At 40.7% G+C, this 22,415-nt stretch overlaps 2 protein-coding genes and 1 long non-coding RNA gene across 8 annotated transcripts in view; 2 read left to right on the forward strand and 1 right to left on the reverse strand.

Moving 5' to 3' along the window:
- Positions 1–4,670, forward strand: part of sesn1 (sestrin 1) — a 54,876-nt gene extending 50,206 nt beyond the window's left edge. For 2 of the 3 annotated variants that reach the window (XM_088403095.1, XM_088403097.1), the window contains 4 exons: positions 516–773; positions 1,155–1,345; positions 1,454–1,598; positions 1,684–4,670. In XM_088403095.1, the coding sequence (XP_088259221.1) occupies positions 516–773; positions 1,155–1,345; positions 1,454–1,598; positions 1,684–1,770 (681 nt within the window). In that variant the 3' untranslated portion in view covers positions 1,771–4,670. The remainder of the gene's footprint in view (positions 1–515; positions 774–1,154; positions 1,346–1,453; positions 1,599–1,683) is intronic. The other variant, XM_088403096.1, reaches the window with a different exon arrangement.
- A 4-nt stretch (positions 4,671–4,674) lies between these two features.
- Positions 4,675–19,923, reverse strand: armc2 (armadillo repeat containing 2). Of its 3 annotated transcripts, XM_088403094.1 has the most exons (18): positions 19,737–19,923; positions 19,239–19,615; positions 19,085–19,157; positions 17,872–18,034; positions 17,687–17,792; positions 14,860–14,927; positions 14,291–14,425; positions 11,808–11,995; positions 11,637–11,739; positions 11,337–11,551; positions 9,992–10,137; positions 9,815–9,914; positions 8,335–8,626; positions 7,377–7,499; positions 7,189–7,302; positions 6,297–6,429; positions 5,099–5,256; positions 4,675–5,015 (listed from the first exon to the last, which is right to left on the reverse strand). In XM_088403094.1, the coding sequence occupies exons 2-18, from the start codon at positions 19,454–19,456 to the stop codon at positions 4,897–4,899; spliced, it is 2,454 nt and encodes an 817-aa protein (XP_088259220.1). In that variant the 5' UTR covers positions 19,457–19,615; positions 19,737–19,923; the 3' UTR covers positions 4,675–4,896. The 3 variants fall into 3 exon arrangements, 2 of the variants coding, with proteins under 2 accessions (XP_088259220.1, XP_088259218.1); XM_088403092.1 differs by having other exon boundaries at positions 19,239–19,923; XR_015863778.1 differs by lacking the exon at positions 4,675–5,015 and having other exon boundaries at positions 5,128–5,256; positions 7,217–7,302; positions 19,239–19,923.
- Positions 4,987–22,387, forward strand: LOC148407041 (uncharacterized). 2 transcript variants are annotated; one of them, XR_015863780.1, is made up of 5 exons: positions 4,987–5,161; positions 6,317–6,442; positions 7,209–7,318; positions 8,354–8,640; positions 19,528–22,387. It is a non-coding gene; the product is annotated as an uncharacterized LOC148407041 (long non-coding RNA). The 2 variants fall into 2 exon arrangements; XR_015863779.1 differs by lacking the exon at positions 4,987–5,161 and having other exon boundaries at positions 6,257–6,442.
- Positions 22,388–22,415: the final 28 nt, after the last annotated feature.

Below are 22,415 nucleotides of genomic sequence, written 5' to 3' on the forward strand. Positions count from 1 at the left end.
AAATTAATAGGCATGTAAATTCTTAATTTTCTACCTCTGCATTTCTGTTACAAATGTATTTTTTGAAGTGTGATTTTATCAAATAAATCCAGAAACATGAAATTAAAAAAAATAAATTTTAAGGTTTTTGGTTGCACGATACAAAGAAAAATAAGGTGAATGTTAAATTGATATTCTTTTGAACTCTTGATTCATCTTGGCATTGATGTAAACTGTCTTTAAATGTAATCGAGGTATTTTCCCCCTTTTCTTCCAATAGAACTAAAATAAAACTGGTTATTAATTTTGGAAGTGAACGTAGTTGAGACAATGCTTATTATCCTATTGATAAAGTTTGACTGACTTGATTGTTTTGTTGACATTCCCTTTAGAGCAGCTCCATCTAGTGGATGCATTACGTAACCACTGCCACTACTGTAGCTTCTATTCTGTGCGCCTTATAATCAGTTGCGCCTCATAGTGCGGAAAATACGGTAGTGGGGGATAAAAAACAAACGTTTTTCCTTGTTGTCCAGGAGGTGTGTGACGGCGAGGTGGAGGTTCTGATGGAGCGCATGAAGCAGCTGCAAGAGTGCCGCGACGACGAAGAGGCCAGCCAGGAGGAGATGGCCACGCGCTTCGAGCGCGAGAAGACTGAGAGCATGCTGGTGGTGACGGCCGAGGACGAGGAGTGGGTGCCCTCCCGCGACATCTCGCGACACTTCGAGGACCCCAGCTACGGCTACAAGGACTTCTCCAGGAGGGGCGAGCACGTGCCCACTTTCAGAGTGCAGGTACACTCGCCATTAAACCTCTATTGAGTATTTTCAACATTCAGGAGTTTTTTATTGTCACATGTTTGGTAACGCTACACAATGAAATTTGTATTTTGTTTGGTGAAAAACAATTATAAACACTGGAGAACTTTTAGCAGAAATTTTAGCAGAATTTTTTTTTTTCAATTGCAAGTGACGTCACACCTACAAGAAAACAGTGCACTCGCACTGCTAGCTAGCAGCTAATTTATGCTAAACACTTGCAACAGTCGGCGTACGATAAAATGCCAGGGTAATTTTTTATTTTTTTTTTTTTTAGCGACTCACTCCGGAATGGAGTCAACGTTTCTCCAGTAAAAAATCAAATCACAAAAAAGTCAATTTTTTTTCTCCCGGCAGGACTACAGCTGGGAGGACCACGGCTACTCCCTGGTGAACCGTCTCTACCCGGACGTGGGTCAGATGCTGGACGAGAAGTTCCAAATGGCGTACAACCTGACGTACAACACCATGGCCACGCACAAGGACGTGGACACCAGCATGCTGCGCAGGGCCATCTGGAACTACATCCACTGCATGTTCGGCATCAGGTGACTCCCATTAATTGGACAAGGAACACGAAAGGAGCATTTACAGACCTGATATCCAGGCCTTAAATCTGCAGGTGTCAGTGCATTTATTTATTTATTTGTCTTCAGGTATGACGACTATGACTACGGCGAGATCAACCAGCTGTTGGACCGCAGCTTCAAGATCTACATCAAAACCATGGTGTGCAATCCCGAAAAGACCACCAAGCGAATGTACGAGAGCTTCTGGAGGCAGTTCCAGCACTCTGAGAAGGTAGAACCATCCCCACCCCAAGGAACTTGTTATTATTTATTTTCAAAGACATCATCGCTAAATATGTCTTTGTTTTCCCCCGCAGGTCCACGTTAATCTGCTTCTTATGGAAGCGCGAATGCAAGCCGAACTCTTATACGCTCTGAGAGCCATCACTCGCTACATGACATGAAGTGCTTCTTCTATTTTTTTTTTTTTTTGTTATATTCTAGTTCTTATCACGTGACATTTCAAGAGAACATTTTCGGGAGGGAGACGAGAAGCTGGAAGGAAGATCAGAACAAAGGAGCGACCAGTCTGGGTTTTTTTTTTCAAGCCTGCAGTGCCAAAACTGACCACAAGTGGGCAGCATTAGGCTTACAAAGCACTGACAGCGTGTTCAGGATTTTCTTCAGTATTCCAGCAACATCCCCTTCATTCATTTTTTTATTTTTGTCATCACTGCCCCCCCCCCCCCCCCCCCCCCCCCTCCATATCTCGTTTTGATTTCAATCATCACCTTTTTGGGGGGGTCTGTACGTGTGTGCCTGAACTCCCCAGCGCAGTGTGACATGACGATGATAATGACGATGATTGCTGCTGTTCCCAGTGTTGTATTTAGCAGGGACGGGGGGGTCATATTGACACCCTCCCCTCAAAAAAAAGGTTCCCCATCCACTGCATTATTCCCAAATGTCCGTGTAAGCTAATTCAAGTTGTGCACGTGTTTGTGCGTGTGTGTGTCTATGTGCGTGTGTGTGTGAAAACTCATAGAACACTGAGCCCTATTTGAGTTGTGTGCGTGCGTGTGGAAAAAAAAATAGTTTTTTTTTTTTACAATTTCACGTGTCAAAAAAAGGTGAAGCACTTGGAAGGCGACTTCTTGCTTCTGCTGTAGCTCTGTTCTTTTGACACAACTTGTTTAGCGTGTGTCAATCATGACATCATCGTTCGGGTTTGTTCGGCTTTATTAACCTATTCCATCCCAAAGACATGTTTTCACTTTTTTTTTTTTCTCAAGACATTCAATCCCAGGTGCTTATCTAAAATGTTTTCTTTTTTTCGCAAGAGTTTAGCTAAGGGAGTGTCTAAAAATAGCTGGTATTACATTTATTTAGTAATAGAGGTAATTAACCCTCATGGTATGTGGGTCAAATTGACCCATTTAAATGTTACACTAAATGATTTTTTTTGGGACAAGACCTCTGCTTGGTTATCTGAGAAAAATGTCATTTTTATACCCTTTTGTTAGTGCATTTTAAAATTTCTGCCATTTTTCTCAGTTAAGCTAAACACGGGTCAAAATGACCCGCATATATTACTGCTATTCCTGGGGGGGAATCGCCGGATTTTTTAGGGTTACACACACAATAATGTAATACTCCTCCGGGTCATATTGACCCAGAGACATTTTTGCTGTTCCTGAGAAATTAACATAACACACTCATCAAAACAAAGTATTGAATTTGAATTTCATGTATCTTGCCATGTTTGGATAACTAAACACGGGTCAAAGTGACCTGGGGGTTTTATCGACGTTCCTTGCTAAGAAACATAATCGCAGGGTTGAGTACTAAAGTAACTGATTACATTATACATTATTCAATATCGAATACTGTAGTACTTTCTACCTTAAGTAATTGATTAGTACTTTTAGTACCTAAAGAAATAATTACTTCGGTAAATCATTCATTATGTAATTCACCAGCCATTTTAGACAATCCTTTAGCCAAACACAAAAAAAATTACCCATTATTTAATGTCTTGATTAAAAAAACAAACAAAAAAAAAAACATAACATGTCTTTGGAATTAAATGTGTGAGGAAAGACTGAAAGAATGAGGGGCTCCGAGATGGTTTCTTGGGGGACTCCGGGAGGAATAGCTAACACATAAAACACTCACTCACACACACACACACACATACATGCACACTTACACACTGCTAAGCTGTCTTCCGCATTATCCCAGCTGCCTGGTCGCCCCTATTTGGAAGGCTGTGAATTTTACCAGTAAAATAAATACCTCTTATCTCCATTAAGCATTTTTTCGCTGTACAAAAAAAAAGGCAAGTACGGTGGTACCCTGACTTCAGAATTGAATTTGTTTCAAGATTTATTCGCTTAAATCGCGACTGAGGTGAAGGGATGCTAAAAGACACAAAAAATGTTTTGCTATTAAGTTAAGGTACCACTGTATTGCCAAATCATTTTTTTATTTTTATTTTTTGTGGACGTGAGGTTTTTGTCAAGGAGAAACTGTTAAAAAAGTGCTCTTTGGTGAGCAAGTTTTTTTTTTTTTTAAACTTTCCCTGGGCGGCCTCGTTCCCATTTGCTAAGGGGGCGACGCGGCCCGTTAACGGTTGTAGCTGTGCTTATTCAAGCCTATCTTGTGCAAAAATTAAAAAAAAAAATCAGCTTTTGTTTTAATGTAACAGTTTTGTTAAGACAAGCGACGGCTTGGGAGGTTTCGACGCAAAGAATGGTACCGTTGGAAGTGAGTTGGAAGCAAGTGAAAAGAGATTTTTGTTTTGCAAAACTTCTGACTGACGTCAGTTACTGACACTTTTGTTTTAATAGAAAATCTATGGAAAAAATGGACAAAAAAAATAAAACCATGATGTTGAATTGTTGTGTATTATTTGTAGCATTCTCTTGTTCTAAACTTGGGCACATTGAGTCAGCTTACACTGATCGGGCGCGCTACATTTTCAATGAATTTTGAAAACTGGAGGAGCTCCAACTGTTACATCTCACTGGAATTTTTTTTTTTCCAGTCCGCTAAATTGAAGGGTTTCTCCTATGACATCATCACCAGCACAATCACCTTCACATCTCATTTTGGATTAAAAAAAAAAAATATCATCGTTGATATTTTAAATCACAATAGTAAACAAAGATGTAAAGGTCGTTTTTTTTTTTTTTTGCTTTAATCTTGACAGTGCTGTTCCCGATTTGTGTCGATGTACCAACCACGTGACTTTGAAAATGCTGTACTTTTTGGCGACATGTAAGCACTGCCTGGCCCCCGTGTCTGTGTAACATGATGACAATAATAATAATAATAATAATAAAGGCTTTGAGAGGCGACAACATCCCTTGCTTCGTCTGTGCTTTTTATTCGTTCACACATAAATAACTCCTCAAACTCACACACGCATATTCTTCACAAAACCGAAGGTAGTTATAGAATTGTGCAAAACTTTAAAGTGCTTGTAAAATAACAGTCACATGATGATGGGATTTAAAAGACAGTAGCACAACAAAAACATTCACAATTGCCATAAAAGTACAGTGCAGATAGCACGATCTATATAAATATCATTCACATTTCATTGACCAGGTATGATAAAGTTTTTGGGCAACGGGTCGGAACTCCAACTCCCATAATGCCCTGTGGCAGTCCGCATTTTCCGTCCACTTGAACACCTCGTCTTCGTCTGAGGAAGGGAGGGAGAAAAAGGACACAAGAGTTGATATATTTCCCCCCTCCCGTGACGAATCACACCGCCGCCGAACTGACCCAAATAGGACGTTAGAATCTCCAGCAGCGACTCGCTGTCCTGCGCTTCCAGCAACTTTTCAGGTTCGTCTCCGCCGCTCATGTTCCACAAGGCCTGACACAGCTGAGCGGACAGCTGCCAGTCACCTGCTCCCAGGTCTTTTAGGCAGTCGGTTAGCCTGATATAGAAACACACGCGCACGCTTATTTTTAATACTTTGACTTTTAAAATCTTGACTTTTATCGTATGGAAAAGTGTATCCCAGTCATCGCTATGTGAACTCCGTTACTATTTTTTAAAAGCCTTTAAAGTGTTGTTGAAGAACTGTATGCTCTTGAGTCTTTAAACATCTTTGGCATGCGAGTACTGTGCGCGCTCCAATCTGTCACATGACCCCAGCGCTCCAATAAGATTCGCGTATGTGCGGGTAGGCGGAAGTTGTCAAGAGAAAATAATGTTTGGTGGGTTTTATTCGACTTTCATCGAAATATACCGCTGCTACGTCATTTATTAAGTTATTTAATAAGTTTCATTAATCAGATAGCATTAGGAAAAGTATAGTCTCACTGTTTTGTTGTGTTTATTTTTTTGTTATTTATTGTTTTTAAACTGTCTTTGTTGTCACATATGACTGACTCCATGTACAGTACTTAGTACGCGGTGTTTTAAAAATCAAGCAAACATTGATCCGAATAATATTGGTGGTTTTGCACAACTTTCATAATGCACATTACAGCCTTTGGATAAATTAATTTATCGATCGAACAAAATTATAATGTAGACTCTTGATGTATTAAAAACTGTAATGTCCATCTATCTATACACGCATGCCATTTTTTTAATCGTTAATCTTTCTCATATGTTACGTACTTATAACCAACTTAACAACCTACTAAGGCCTGACCAACGACCAGCCTCCAAAAATCGTCTATCCCCCCTTGCAAATGAGCTAATTTAAACAAACAAAAAAACATTCACCCTGTGCATACAATACATATACAAAAAAGTTACAAATATTTTAATATTCAGAACTTGACTAACTTTGTTATAAACACAATTAAGCATTGAAGGTAAAAGTGAAATACAACTGATCTGTAGTTAGGCAGCTTTGTACCATTAGAGGGAGCTCCATGACAAACTTTAACAATCTCCATTCTCCATTCTTTTGTGAAGCTGGCTCTCATTGGACCACACTAAATGACGCTCTTGAATGCTTACTTGGTTGTGGCCCCCTCAAGGGCGAGACTGGCTCTGTTGGGAGGGTCCAGTGCCAGGTTGGTGAGGACCCCGCAGGCTGAGAAGCACACGTCCGGGTTCTTGGAGTCTAACAGTGTCACCATGAACCTGTGGACTGGGGAATTGAGGTCAGCGGCCATGTTTACACCTCAAATAACACACAAGCATGTGTGTATGAAGCACTTTTTTGTTACAGCGGTATCTTGACATGGCCTTTTTGCAAAACAGCGTACAAAAAAACACTAGGAGGATAAAATATTGCATAGATTATCAAAACGTGACGACCTTCACTATGCCATGCTGTTCTTTCTAAATGCTTGCAAATGGGTGGGAGTTGAGCAGTAGACTCTATAGGTGTCAAATTTAGCCCATGTTGGGCTCATATACTGCCATTGAAAATTAAAAATATTGTCAGTTCTGGACATATTGAAAACCCGGTTTTATCATGTATTTTCCCAGATTATTGCATGAATCCTTTCAAGGGCAACTCGGGCACAATAGAAATTATTGTGTTGACACCCCACAACCACCGGGTGGCGCTAGCGTCCGACATGACATTTGCAAGCCTTTCGATGATTGGCTTAGCCTGGACACCCATGATGCAAAAGTCTTCAAAAATCATAATCCTCTAATTATGACATAATATTATGTATGGATTTTGAATGGTCGAAAATAAATATATATTTATATTTTACGATAATATGATCCTTTCAGATTTAGCCCAAATTGCATGATAATGAGGCCAGGCTTGTGAAAAATCCTCAGGGTTAAACAAAAAAACTGTTTGGGCACTCTTAAGTCAATGTACCACTGTATTTTTTTATATGTGCTATTTCTATATTTATATTGAATGTGTAAGGTGTTGCTGATAAACCTTTGTTGTGCATTAAAAAGTGGCGCACATCTTTGGACTGCGACAAGTTCCCGTAGACGCGGGTGGCCTCCAGCACGGCAGCCATGTTGGAGCTGAGCATCAACTTCAGCATCACTTGAGTGACAACAAGGTGAGAAAAAATGATTCTTTTTGCACTGGTCTTCATTCTTTGCAAATGTTTTTCTTACACTGAGTGATGGCTAGCTGGCAACTCTGGAGCACGGCGTTTTCTTTGCGGTAAAACGTCAGGTTGTTGACGGCGGCCGCCGCGTTCACCGTCAGCTCCGCGCTCTCCTCCACCGACCGTAGTTCTGTGACACACACACACACACACACACACACACACACACACACACACACACACACACACACACACACACACACAGTGTGAAATGCCAAAGAACGTCTTGATCTCTTGATTTCGCTTCTCATAAAAATCATAAAAAAAGAGAAACATGAGCGGTAAATTAAAACCTCAAGTTCTCAGCATCAAGGAAGTGGTTGTCTACCTTAAAAAAAAAACAAGCAGCTGTTGTGGCTTTCTTTGTAATATGTTGTACTGCCATTTATTGCGGGGGTTATGTTCCAAAAAATATTCCCAAAACAGTCAAATCTGTGAATCAGTGGTTGATTTACTTTTTTCATTTTATGTTTTTGTTTCTGTTTATTACAAGTTATAAGTTTCTTCCTTTCGATCTTTTGTGTGGTATTTCTTTGTGTATGCTCTTCTGTTTGTTTTTCATTTGTCATTTTTGTTTGTTTTAATCATACATTTACGCTTTTTAATTTTTTTTTAACATTTCTTCATTCATTATACTTTTTGTTAGTTTTTTGCTTGTGTGATTTATTATAGGGTATGAGTGAGTTTGAGTTTTTTAATGGAATGGTAGCTGACACCCTTGATTATTGCTTCCCTGTTATAAGCCAATTGAGCACTGCAGTGATAACTGTGACCATTGGATGGCAGTGTTTTCACACTTATAACACAGCTATTATCTACGAGGGTTTTCCATTGGGTTTGCCAATGGAAAAGCATTAATAGATGGTACAGCTGAGCCGCCCAATTCATTTTTGCTTTTAGTATTAAACCTTCACAGCCCACAACCGCCTTGGTTACAGTTTTTGATACTACCTCCGATTTCTCACCCAGTGTCTCCATCAACAGCTGGACGCAAGTGGTGTTGCTGGCCAGCGCGGCGCCCACGTCCTCATGGATGCACATGTTGGCCAGCACGCGGACCAGCTTGACCAGCACGTCCTCGGCCTCCCGCCGGCCGGCCGCGGATGGCGGCGGCCGCTCCTCCTTCCTCAGCTGGTAGTCGTCGTAGAGCAGCAGCAGGACGTCCACGGAAGCCTCGCAGCGGAAGAGCCGCTGACGCGCCTCGTCGCACTTGGCCGTCAGGTTGCCCAGCGTGAAGAGGAGACGCACCACCAGGTCCTGCCGGACAAAAGGTGATTCAATCTGGGCGAATGTTTTCAAAACAACTGACAGTTTGGTGCGATCAAGCCAATCGTGTGAGGAATGAGACTTTTCACGATTTTTCATCAAATTGACTTGTGCCATGAGGTCGAGTTAAACTGGCATATTGTTAGGTATAAATTGTTTAAACTTATTTTACTAGGGGGTGATTTTAAGAAGCTACGCCCGTTTTTCTTTTCATCTTCAGCTACTGCAAATGCTTGAGGTGTTGCTTTTGTAAAATGTGCTATATCAGGAAATTCACTTTTGCCTTTTAAGTTCGTGTTATAAACCAAGATGCGGTTTCAGGTAATGTTCAGTTTTGCAGGCATTTGCCTCAGCTGGCGTGTGACCCTTATGAGGACAAGCTCTAGAAAAAAAAGGCTCAATAATGCAGGCGTGAGTGCGAGAAAAAGCGAGAACGTCAACCTCCTTTCCTGCACTCGTTGTCAGCAGGTGTCCAGAATTTTCTCACACCTCCCGAAGGAGGCTGGCACCTCCCGCTTGTGTCCCGGCGCCGCTCAGTCGATCACATGGCCAGCAGGTGCAGTCGAATGCACACGCCCCACCTGCCTGCCGTGGTCAACGTGCAGCGACGCATTTGTGAGGACGGGACGGACCGTCCTCTCGGGGGGGGGTTGTAAAAGTTTACACCCTATCAGTTACGTCTGAGTACTTGCTCAAAGGAGGCGGGCACTTGTTCTATTCTTATTCCCTTTTGGATCACGTCTCGCCCGGTCCCAAGTGAAAACTCACCTTTGATTCAGTGTAAATGACACACTTTGATGCAGACAACCTGACGCAAGTTGCCGTTCCTACTGATCACTTTTTAACAAACTATGTGGACGCGTTTGTGCCGCTTTAGCCAGCAAATTAGTCTCTTGGACCAAAATTTATGTGGAGGAATTTGTCCAAAAACAAATGGTTTTATAGAGGAAAGTAGTGTGCTGAAAATGACAGTTGAAGTTGAAAAAAAAAAACACTTTGATGATCAAGAATTTTATATTTAAATGAAAACAAAAGGTAATTCATCATTAGGTAGAAAACTGTTTTTCACCAAGCTAATGAAATATATTTATTCTCATCCAAATACTCAATATTCAGTTTGAATTTTCTGTAGTATGTCTGAAAAATACTTGACAGCTGCGGTCCCTACCAGTGACTCACCTGTTTTTGACGGTGTTTGCTCAGGAGCTCTAAAAATAGTTGGTAACAGTCGGGAGTCTGCGCCAGAGCCAGGAGGCACTCCGCGTAAGTGGAGAGTTTACTGAGGTGGTGACAAATGCATTTTTGACTCAAATGTGGGCACAATTGATTGAGAAGAATTTTTTCAAAGAGACCTACCTGTAGATTCGAGAAACGTTGGTGCACACGTCTTGGTCTTGACCGTGCCGCCGCAGGACCAAGCAAAGCTCTGAAATCAGGGAGCAGGAGACGAAAAGGGGGCGGGCCTCGGAGTGATCGGCCAGGTTCCTCAGGGTGGCAGTCAGCTAAGGATGTTCGGGGTCGGTCAGATCAACCGCGACATATCCCGTACATTTTGGATGAATGAGGTGAAACGAGATGTTTGCTAGGACCAACTTCTGCGGTCCGCATCAATCACTTTTTTTTTTTTTTTGGTCTTGGTAGATTACAAGCGGGGTGTACTTTGGACCGACTTGGCTTCTGCAGAGAACGCTATGCTCTTGGAACAGTGAGCTTTCAGAATGCGACATAAACACAAACACAGCTAGCTGGGGAATCTCGAAGAGCCAAGAAATACATGTAAAATACATTTGTTCTCAATTGTTTTGATTGAAATGCTTCTACTCCAATGTCCACCAGAAATCTAATTGAAGGAATGACACGACCTTATTCTAAAATCTATAAATAGAGGCTGACTAATTAATTGGCTGGCTGAGTATATTGGCTATATCGGGCCTTTTCAAAATAATTATTAGCTGCTGTTTTGCTGAGATAATCTTATTAGTTATGCTTAGAGTCTATTTTTATTTTGTTGTTACCAAAATGTATTTTCTAACTCAATTTGTCACGATGACAGTTTGCTTGGCTGACAGAACTTTCATTCTTCCCTATTCTCATTTGTCCGTTAAAGACGACGTGTGTGTGTGTGTGTGTGTGTGTGTGTGTGTGTGTGTGTGTGTGTATTTCAAATGCAACTCTGTCAAAGATGACATGTTTTGAAATCTTGAAACTGTATTGCATGCATTTGTGGCCTAAATCTGAAGCTAATTTTCTGCCTGTAATTCATACATCTTTGTAGTTGTAAGTGCTAAGGGACTAAAAATATAAGATGAATGAATAATTAGAATTTCTTTCTGCCCAATATCGGAATCAACTTAAAAAACCGTCTTTGTTTGGCACTAGAATTAACACTGATTAATTATCACTTGGGCTCGATTAATAGCTCATTATCTCCTAGAAAACATCGGCCAAAAATAATTAGCCAAATGGACGATATCTGCCAATTGTTTTAACTTTTTACTTGTATGCGGTCAAACTATTTACAGCAGCTGTGAACAAGTAACACTGTTATTATTTATTACACTTAAATCCATAATATTACTTTAGAGGTTTAGATATATCAAATGGAATCTTAAAACAAAACAAATCCTTACAAGCAATGATAAGCTGGGCAGCGGCATCAGCCCAAAAAAAAAAATCTCTATCAGTACGTGATTGTTCGTACCTGTACGAGGATGTGCCCGGCTATCCTGACGTGAGGTTCATCCACCCCGCATAGCTTGCGGGTGAAAACCTGAGCCGTGCTCATGAAGTCCTTTTCCAACATGAGGTGAACAACGCCAGTGTTTCCTGAGAGAAATTTGAGTGTGCCGGCACAGTAAAAAAGCGCTTCGCCGCACGTCGTCACATCCTCACGTAGCAGCAACCCAAGCAGCGAGTCTAAATGCAAAAAAAAAAAAAAAAATACCCCTCGCTTAACATCTCCGAGATGCAGATTTTGACATTTTGTGAGACGTGTGATCACCTAGGACCGAGTTATTTTGGAAGAGGACGTCATTGGCTTCACTGCGGCTGATCTGGAAGATGAGCTTGCAAATGTTGAGCAGGTTGTTCCCGCTGACATGCAACTGAAAAAAAAAAAAAGCCAATGTCACTTATTTATTTTCAAACAATCATCGTGACGGACGAGACTCACTGCGAGACACAGCTCGGCGACGCGCATGTGGAGGCTCGGGGATTTGAGGTCAATGAGTTGAAATAGCATCCGTAGTATACTGGACCGTTTCTTACAGCGCTGAGGGCCCAGCATCCCCGCCTCTGCCAGGGCCTTGTGGAGGGCGTCACACAAGTCGCATAGTTCCTCTGGTGTGGCCTCGCACCTGCCTGGAGGATAGTCAGAAAACATACAAAGTGTCAGTCAAAATTTTGCAAACTCCTTCAAATTCAAGATCTTTATTTTTTTAAATGAATTCAAAAATCATCCAGGCTACGTGTAAAGAATTATAGGGCTGTCAAGACATTTAAAAATAATTGACCGCCGTTTCTGGCGGTCCGGACTCGACCGGCTCGACGCTTCGCACTAGATCAAAAGTACTTTGTAAACGATCGTCCAGACACCACTAGAAAAATGTCTCGCTGACTTAAGATCTGTAGTTAATGTCTTTTTAATCTCACCTAAAAACCCTCACCAATTTTTTAGATGTGTTATTGTGACAGTTCACGAGATTGAAACACAACTACAAAAAGTGGTAAACAACATTTTTTTCGCTATAACAGATGCAGTTGTAACCATTTATCTTCTGCTATATTTGAGACGAGCCCCAAATGCTGGCAGGAACTTTTACGTTCACCCATCAGGAGGAACGGTGCCATATAATGAATTAAAAACAATAAAATAAATCACAGACCTGCTCAAACACAGGGTGTTCTTTAGTTTAGTCTGACAAAGAGCTTTGTCACGTTAGCGTCTTTGTTGCTATTGTTAGCTGTGGCAGCTGGGTGCTTTGCATTTATGCGGTAGGCTAAACATGAGCTGCTTCTGTGGTAAGCAAGGAATGCATCTTTATAAAAGTTCCATTTGCCATATATTGCACCAACAACCCTCATATGCTCATCCATTTTCACACCTTCATCTGCCCCTGAATTTGGCCCACACTCACAACAGGCGCTTATCAGGGTACGCTTAACTCAACAACAGCCAATCAGTGCCTACTTCAGGGCGTGATTGACCTCTGTTTTCCGATCCTCAACAACTCAAGCACAAAGAGCCCGGTGCATAAAAACGGATCTCATAAACGTGAAGAAACCATCAAATTAAGAGTTTATTAAGAGATTGGCTTTGGCACCGAGCTAGAAACCCCGAGCACGTTTTCCAGACGGCTCACCTGACCCCGACCTCGCCTTTTGTCTTCCTCTCGCTTCCCCGTCTGCCCTCACGCTCCCAACTATTGAGATCTGTTTCCACCTCACATTTGAGAGGCCGCTCGGACAATGACCAGATGTTCCTCACAGACGTCTGGGCCCCGTTTCGTGCCGCCATCGGGCTCGCGTCCACATACGCGTCGGCCTATGTACTCTGACGGCGGGTGCAATTGAGGTTAAATCTGTCCCATCAATAAAACACTAGCCGTAAAATAACATCCTCCCTTTTCAAGGAAACTTCCGAGGGTAAATGGAGCGGCACAATCGCACAGCTCCAATCAGGATGCAGAGGAAAGAGTTAGGGTGGAGCCTGTTATTTTGTTTTTGGGGTCAAATAATAAAAGTGTTCCTGGCATCCGATCTAGGGCTTAGCACATACGGGACATTGGACAGCAACTAATAATTGATTGATCTTTTTTTGTCATACATTTTAAGCAATTGACAGTGCAGAAAATGCACAAACTTTTTTATTTTTAAGATTTAGTTGCTGGTTATGTCTGTAACATCAGAAAATTGGCAAAAATGTGACTCAATGTTTTCCAAAGTACAATTAGTTGCTTTAATTAATTACTTTAATTACTTTAATTACTTTTTTTAATTACTTTTTTTAATTAATTACTTTTTCTCTCAAAGTTTCATGGAACATATTATCAGTTATTTAAGTCTTGTCATTTTGAATTTGATTGTAAAACTGTGATGCTCAGAATTTGGATTTAAAAGTGTGAATGACGACTGTATTCCTAGATTTTTCACCTTAAAAGTGAGAATTCAGAAAATAATATTAGAATTCTGAGATAAGGGTCAAAGTTCTGACTTTAAAGTTGAGTCAGAGAATAAAATGAGGATTCTGAATGTATTCTGCTTTAATTTAAGTCAGATTTCTCTGCTGCTCCAAAAACCACGTCATCCTTCTCAATATGTATGTAATATCAACAGCGGCCAGAAGCGGCGCTAAAAACAAAGATGAAGCACAAATGTATGAACTGTTAAACTAAATCATTTCCAAAACATTTCGGGTGCCCGGTACCAGTTGATCCACGGACCGGTACCGGTCCTAACCGATTATTTAAATCATTTATCAATCATGTAATTTGGTAATCAATTAATCATTTTACCTTGACTAAACACCTTGCTGCAGAATTCATATTTAATCATATTGACCTTTTGAAAATGAGATTTCATTCAAATTGCACAGCATCGCCATGCATTTGAATCTAAAAATCCGATCAGTTTGTTTTGCGATTCGGCGACATTTACCAACGGGATTAAATTCAGTGCTTGTGTTGTTCTTCCCAACTGCGGCGGCTGCAGCCTTTAGCTGCTGGAGAAGAGGTGCTATGCTATCCCAGCGTGAATCCCCACCTGCGCTTGTCTTTCCACTCTCGCCCAAATCTAATGAGAAAAAGACACAACATTAGTTGTTACACAACTTCAGTGTCCAAAAATAAAATGGCAGGATGTTGGATGGCACGCAATGAATACCAATCTATTAGTTGATGTCATGTGCTTGTAGTAAAGCACAAATCAAAATCTAGTGTTACGTTGCAGCACATTTCACGCAATTGTTAAGAATTCTCGATGAATGCTATGCATGCAACAGTTTGCAATCGTTGCTTGGCATGAAGGAAGTTGTGGTCGATGTCAACAATTGTCTCGTCCGTTTGTCTCACGCTGTCGAGTTTGTCTTCAGCAACAAAGCAGAGCTAGGCTGAGAAAATGTTCAGCGTTTTGCACTGAAAGGAAATTTCAAGTACATAGGAGATAATGGATTAAATGCATTAGTGTTGACTCCATAAGGAGGAAAAAAGTGGTCCATCTGAACTAACCTGTTCGCTGTCCTGCTTCGACCTCATCGCTTCCGACTCTGGCCTCAAGACTGGATTGTGATAGCCTGCTGAATAGAAACATACAAATTATTTAAAATATATTTAACACGTTGACTGCCAATTCCGGGTATAGCTGTCAGAAATTGTTACTGGGCTGGCAGTGAATGAGTTAAAAAAAAACAGCATCATCGAGTAAAAATGGATCTCTAAATGAATGTAAACTACTGTAGTTAAATGGTCTTCTGCGAAAAGATGGTATTATTTATTTACTGTAATGCATTTTTATGCTTCAATACATGCCAGCGATGTATAATGACAGCTAGAATAATCAACTCATTCAGTGCGAGCGGAATAAAACTGGAACTTGGACGTATGTAGCCGTCAATGGCAGTGATTGAGTTTATAATTCTTCTGTGCACAAATCTTTTCTTGTAATTACATAAATTATTTCTATTAAATCGTTTGTTGATATTAATAGATAATAAAAAAAAATGTAAAGCATCAGAACCCCCCCCCCCCCTCCAAAGAAAATAGGGGTACTTGGCCCAAAATATATTTCAGAGGGTACATAGCTGAAAAAAATAAGTTGAGAACCACTGCTTTACACTGAAGATACCACCCCCCAAAAAAGATCTAAGCGCACGTTTATTTTAATATTAGATGCTGCCACTTGGTGTCACTGTTGTATCAGAAGTGCTGCAAAAAAGAAAAAAACGTCCCCTCGAGTTAGTTGTACCTGGATGCTGTTGCACGTTTTTTTTTTTTTTTTTTTTTTTTATCTCAGCCTGACCTTGCGCATGTGAATGTTTTATGTCGACATGCTTGCGGTTCGCTTGTATGCGTCTCAGACCTCAATCTCCAACAGACAGGAACTAAGACTTGAACTCTGCGGCCTGTCTGATGGGGGCTGTTTATGCTTTGTCATCTCTAAGTGCTGTCTGCATTTTTTTTTAACAGGAAGTAACATAACGAAATCCCATAAAACATGACACAAAGGACCGGAGTGTTTTATTTGTTTTTTAAATGCATCTAGGGATGACATTGAAGTGCACGTTTGGCATGTCCAGAACTTGCTAAGCGTGAACGCTCCATGATAGGATTACGGGTCCCATCTGCGGCCCTCTTTGTGCGATATGGACATTTTCCGAGACATGACCTCATCCCTGTCTTGGGCCTGGCAAAAGCGTGCTGCAGAAATGATGCATAGAGCTGCCAGGCTTGCCCGGACGGGCATCCAAATCCAATAAGATGGTCATTTGAAGCCATCAAATGTCTTATTGGATGCTTTCTGTCTTTGTCTATTAGCGGTCATTAATGCTCTGCTCAAAGCGCCGATAACAAAACTTTCAAAACTTGATTCGCTCATTTTCAATCTCTCACTGATATCAAGAAACGACACCACTGGCAATTTTGAGTCATAACATTTCCCCAAAAACAGTGAAAGAGCATTTGGGGTTCTGGGTTTATTATAAAACGTTATTTTACACAAACCCATCCAGAAAATTGTGTAAAATATTCAGTTGAAAATAATCAAATAATGGGTCACCAGAAAATTGGCTCAAATTGACCTAAATATTTTTTTTTCTTCCTAAATATTCTTTTGAACCAAATTATGAGTCAGAAAGGACAGACCTAAAATTTGGGTCAGTGCATCCTAACTTTCTGCATTTCGTATGAAACCCATTTTAGAGGATGTTTTGAACAAAATAGCAAGCAAATAATAACCCAGGTATGGGTCAAAAAACAATCTGACCCAACTTTTGTTTAAAACAAAAACAAAAAAACCTTAAAGTGGAAAGTTGTATCAAACTGACCTAAATATTTAGTTGAAAATAACCAGTCAAAAAGTACAGACCCAGTATTTGAGGCCAATCTTTCCAATTTTCTGGGTTTGCTGGAAAACGGCCCATTTTGGGGGTTTGTTTTTTAAAAAAACAACCCAAAAAGTTGAGTAAAATAGACCCAAATATTTGGTTGAATGTAATCCAATTAATGGGTCAAAAAGGACAGACCCAATATGTGGGTCAATGTTACCCAACTTTCTGAATTTGGTAAAAAAAAAAAAAAGAAAAAAAGTAAAATTAAAAAAAAAAAAAAGTTTGTTTACAAAACAACCCAGAAAGTTGGGTGAAATTAACCCATATATTGACTCACAACCAGTTTTTTTTTAGAGTGCACTTTTCAAAAACATGCATTTTCAGTTTATAGAAAACACATCTGCCCATCATTGTAAATGTGAAAGGTTATTTATTTATATGTGCCCAGCGATTGGCTGGCGTCCAGTCGAAGGTGCCAAAAGTCAGCTGGGATAAGCTCCAGCTTACCCGCAGCAACCCTAATGAGGACAAGCGCTATAGAAAACCGATGAGGAAATTCAAATGATTTGGATTCTAAATCCTCTTTCGGGCAGCTCAGTAGTCTGGGTGGTTGGCGGCGTTTACCAGCTGCGAGAAAGTTCTCGGTTTGAATCTGTATCAAAGCGGGCCTTTTTCTATGCGGTATTTGTGCGGGTATTCTCCTGCTTTAAGATCCTAAACGGAATCCAGAAAATGGCCTGATGGAAGCAAGGATTTATTAAAGATTGCTGCATCCTTTCCGCCCGTGCTGCAGGCGATGCTAGATTCCATGTAAAATGTTTTATTGTTACGACTCCCACCCGGCTACCAATCAATACGTGGATGGATTTGAACCGCAGAGTTATATCCCCGCGTCCTGACAAAAGCTGATGAGGTCGCCGGTGGAAATTTTCTCGCCCTCTGGTTCCAGCTGCCAGTAAATCTCGCGTGCATTACGGGATGTCACTTTGATGGAAAGGACGAGCAAATACCTTTCACTCTGACTTCTTCGGGGTCCTGTTAAGTGAAGTACGCTTGGGATCTCCTTGTGGTCTCCAGAGACAAAAGCTTGGGCCGCCGGCGGCTTTTTTGCCGGGTCTGTAGTGAGCAACAAAGTGGAAAGCGACTCTCGGTCCAGACGCGGAGAATTTAAATTGAGGTCAAAGTTGTTCCTCACCATCTGCGCGCGCCGCTAAAGGAGGCAACGTGGTGAGCGACGTGGCCCTGAAGAGACGCGCCCGCGTTCGCGTCGGCGCCCTCTTCGTGTCCAGTGGGTCGGCGGGAGGTTTGGGTGATGACTTTGAAATGTCATCATTGCCGGGAAATGCAATTTTGGTCTTCTGGCATTGGAACAACATACATATTTGTGTCAGTGGCAGTATCGGAATATAACCAAGGTTGAAGGTTTGACATTAGCTAACTTTTCATTTGGGCGGGGATATGACTGCCGCAGGTAAATTCGCCAATGTTAGATTTGAACAATTACTTCAAGTCCAGTCCAAAATTTACAAAATGTTCTGTGCAGCCAGAGTCTAAACGCAGGATCGTAAATAATACATTGAGCGCCGTTGACGTCAAAAAACGTCAACAAAACCTCTTCTGAGGGGCATCATTGACGTCATCTGACGTCAATTACGTTTATTTTTTAACTTCTGGACATATTTTTCATTTTTTTAACCTTCGTGCCATATTTTGTCCAGTGATTTGATCTTTACATCAAAGGCATTTCACATCAAAGGGAAGCATTGAAAGAAGACACTAGGGAACTGAAATTCCGTGACAAAATGTCAAAGTTTAACACGGCTTGACCACTTAGTTATCGCACTACCAGAATTGTACACTTTTTTCAGATCAATACCAGTACGAATACTCAATTTTGAAAGATGCATTCAGGTTTTTGTGTGTCAAGGCAATTTTATGAGCAAACAAAGCTGTATGGAGGGGTCTTTCGTTTGCAATTGAAGAAGGGAGAATTTTACAGGCTAGGCTTTTCTTATTATCTGAGTATGAGTCATGTGACAAGCTGAGCCCTGATTGGTCATTACCTAAGCTCTGAGCAATTGTGGTGTCCACAGGTGGATTTTCGTGCGTTATTCATAGTGCAAGTGGAGCCGCACCAAATATGATAAAAATCTTGTTTTTTACTTGCACTTCACCAAAGATTGAGCCGGCATAAATTTAACTTAAATCGATAAACATTAGTCCTAATTTTCAACAGTGCTTCAAACATTCTGGGACCATGGTTCCAAGTCAAAGTAAGAACAGAGCCCCGTTGATTTTCGATGGTATCAAATGGCAGGCGCTTGCAGGTCACGCCGAGACAGTTCAAGGACAGTTCACTTTACCTGCTGCATTATTGAACTCAAATGTTCCTCCGAGAGGTTACTCACATGTTCCAACGGAGATAGGCGTGTCCCCGAACTTGGCCGCGAGTCCCCAATATCAAAATTGTGTGCATGAAGACTGTACAAAACATGAAAACAAAAGTAAACATGTATTATAAAGGGGAGATTTGGTTCGGGACATAGAGGAGGAAGATCTTACCTGAAGGTTGAGGAGGGTCTGCTCCCGTGGTCTGCACGGACAGCGCCTCTTGCAAACAACTGCCTGTGCTCATCTCTTGGGGTGTAAGGTCTCTGGGTGGACTGGGCACGGAGAATCCTTCTTGCTTCTCCTACTATCTCTGCACTGGTCTTCAACGAAGGGTGCCTCCTCGGCAGAAAGGGCCCACACAGCTCGAATTTCCTCTCCATGGAGCCCATCACTCTATGAATTAGCCCCGTTTTGTCTTCATGCTTAACCTTCCGTGTTTTATTTACGTTTCTATCTTAAGGGAGAGTGGTTTGCATTATGGTGGGATGGACGAGACCGAGCGAACAAGGAGTCCCGCGGCGCTGCGTCTCCATGGCGACCACGTGTTGCTGTGGTAGCGAACACAACAAACGGGAAGGAGAAGAAGCTCACATTCGACGTGAAAGCTGGCCCCTTGTGTGTTTTATGACAGAATGTAAACACAATGTAATAATAACGTTAAATACTCACTCTCCATGTTGGGAAAACGCCACTATTTTATCATTAACTACTACTACTGACACTACTACCAAAAGGTCGTTTTATAGTGACCAAAAAAATGTGCATGGCTTCGGAAAACGTCGTTTTCGAAGTTCCGTCAAATAAGTTACGTTCCAAAACCCATAAAATGTAGTTTTCGACCATTTGTAAGACAATTCACGGCTGTTCGGAATATTCCGCTCCGAGCAGCATTCGGCTTCTACTGTTGTGACGTCATCGGTCATTCACAGTAGAGGTACGTCATCATACGAGCCCGGAACTGTTGAACTACAGTAAAATAATTCGAATTAAAAATAGAATGCTCCTTTTATGTGAATCAATAAGACAAAAATACTAAATTAAGGTATTGCTCATTTAAGATTTTTTTTAGCTAGCTGCACTGCATACCACCATTCTATCGCCACATTTATTTATAGTTTTTGTAAGAAAAAAAATGGGGAGGTGTTTAAAAAAAAGAACAAAAAAAAAACAAATTTGATCAGATGAGTGAGAAGCGTGAAAACGAAAGGGCGGATGGATACATTCCAGAAAGGCAGCACATGCAAATGTGTGAACTGAATTAGCATAAAAACAAACAAATAAACAATGAATACTTTTCAGAATGTGAAAGAAAGTAAGATACACAAGGCTCCTCCTGTGTTAACATTATCTAATGCTAATAGTCTGGCGCCACATTATGTTAGTGAAAATTGAACATATTGCGCTTGTTTCAACCTTAACCACTATTGCTAACGCTGACGTCACATGAGATATGCGTGCGAAATCTGGTCATGCGAGAAACTAAGTGGCGGTCATTTGGGTTTTGTCATACGACTTCTTGCATTATCCTTAGTAGCTAACAGTCAGTTGACACCTCTCAGGGCTCCTTCTTTATGTCACATTAGCTTGTTCTTCGTCTCTTAACGCGCCATTGACACCATTGGATAAAAAGCCAGAAAAGAGTTGAACGCAGTTACAGTGAAAAATGGCAGTAATGAAAAGTGTGCACGCGCTCTTTCTGCTGCATTTAATGGCGAGCGCGGGCTGTAACTCACTCCACGCTTGCACGGCATCAGTGATTGCACACAGGCCGCCTACAGCACTACTCTGAAATCCCTCTTTGTCTGCGTCCTTAGAAGCTATATCGATGTGTGGTGCGCTGTGACCATGACCCTACGTGCATGTGGACTCGATTGTTCCTGTCATGGACAGCTCGGGAATGGGAGCAAAAAACAAATCTACATAAAACATTTTCTGCATCAGGAATTAACTTTTGAAAGTTTAGTGTGCCCAGTAAGAGTATTTATACACTGATGGTAACTGGGCGGAGTTATGAGGTTGGATTTTGTTTGGGTCATTTTATTGGTTTGTTTTTGGTTTACATTTCCAGTGATCGAGGCATCATTTACAAGTTCACAGGAGCAATAATATTTATTTTTTAAAAAGGAAGTTTACTTTAGTTTAGTTTAAGGTCATGCGAAGTATTTTCTGTGTTGTTGTTCAGCACTGTTGCTAACGTGTAGTTGGACACGACAGCACGCTAAGTTAAAAAGCGATTCAAAACAACGTGTTCGCTGGTTTGTTTACATAAGTCCAAAGTGGTATGTATGTGTTTTTATGTGAATATGTACAATGTTAGCAATAGTTAATGTCAGGTTTATGTTTTGTTATTTCTACGATGTGAGCTGTTGAAGTGCTTGTGTCTCGTGTCTCATTACACACCAAGAATTTTTGTCTTTTGTAACATGAAATTTTCGTAACGAGACGTTTTTTAATCACTGTATCACTGTATATTTAATAAAGGTAGGTAGGTTCTTAGAGGTAGTAGACAAAAAAAAAACATACTATACATTGTTGTCTTCTTTGAAAAATAAAATCTTTCTATACATTTTTTTGGGGGGAGGGGCTTAAGATACATGGTAATTTTTTTCTCAAAAAAGACCTTACAATACATAGTCTTTTTTTTTAATATAAAAAGACCTTACTATACAAAGTCGTCTTTTTTTTTGCCAGAAAAATAGACAAAGATAAAAATTTTGTTTTTTGATACATATGAAGGTTTTTCAGGCCCGAGCCATGCTGTTGACGATCTTTATTTTTTTCTTAGAGAAAAAAAAAAAAGCCTGAATAAACATGATTGTTTTTTTTCTAAAAAAATAAAATAAAAGCACTTTAAAAAAAGCCTTATTATACATAGTAATTTTTTCCAGAAAAAATCTATACATGGTAATTATTTTTCGAGGAAAAAAAAAAGTTGTATCCTGAATTTTCCTTTTTTAACAATATTTTTCAGATGAAGCATTTCGGAACTTGAGTTTTTCTTAACGAGATACGTTTGTAAGTACAGGTATCACTGTACATGATTTTTAGCTTGTTATGAAACTGTTAACACATGCAGACAGCATATCATGGTTATTTTAAAACATGTCACTCTGGCACCTTCTGACACGCCACTTCCTGGCTCATCACAGCATTTCTCACCCCCCCACACACATGCTTTATTTCTGTCATTTCATCGCACCTCACCTCTGCCACTTTTCACACCAATACTGTGCATCACATCCTCTCACATCGTTACTCTCGATGAATGCCGTGTTCCGTCCGATGAGGGAATGTGAATAGCTATTAAATGGGATATAAAAGCCTTACTGTACATTATAAGAATAAAAA

Source organism: Hippichthys cyanospilos, chromosome 20, assembly GCF_059441005.1.
Source record: "Hippichthys cyanospilos isolate Australia breed blue-spotted pipefish chromosome 20, RoL_Hcya_1.0, whole genome shotgun sequence".
Classification (NCBI taxonomy): domain Eukaryota; kingdom Metazoa; phylum Chordata; class Actinopteri; order Syngnathiformes; family Syngnathidae; genus Hippichthys; species Hippichthys cyanospilos.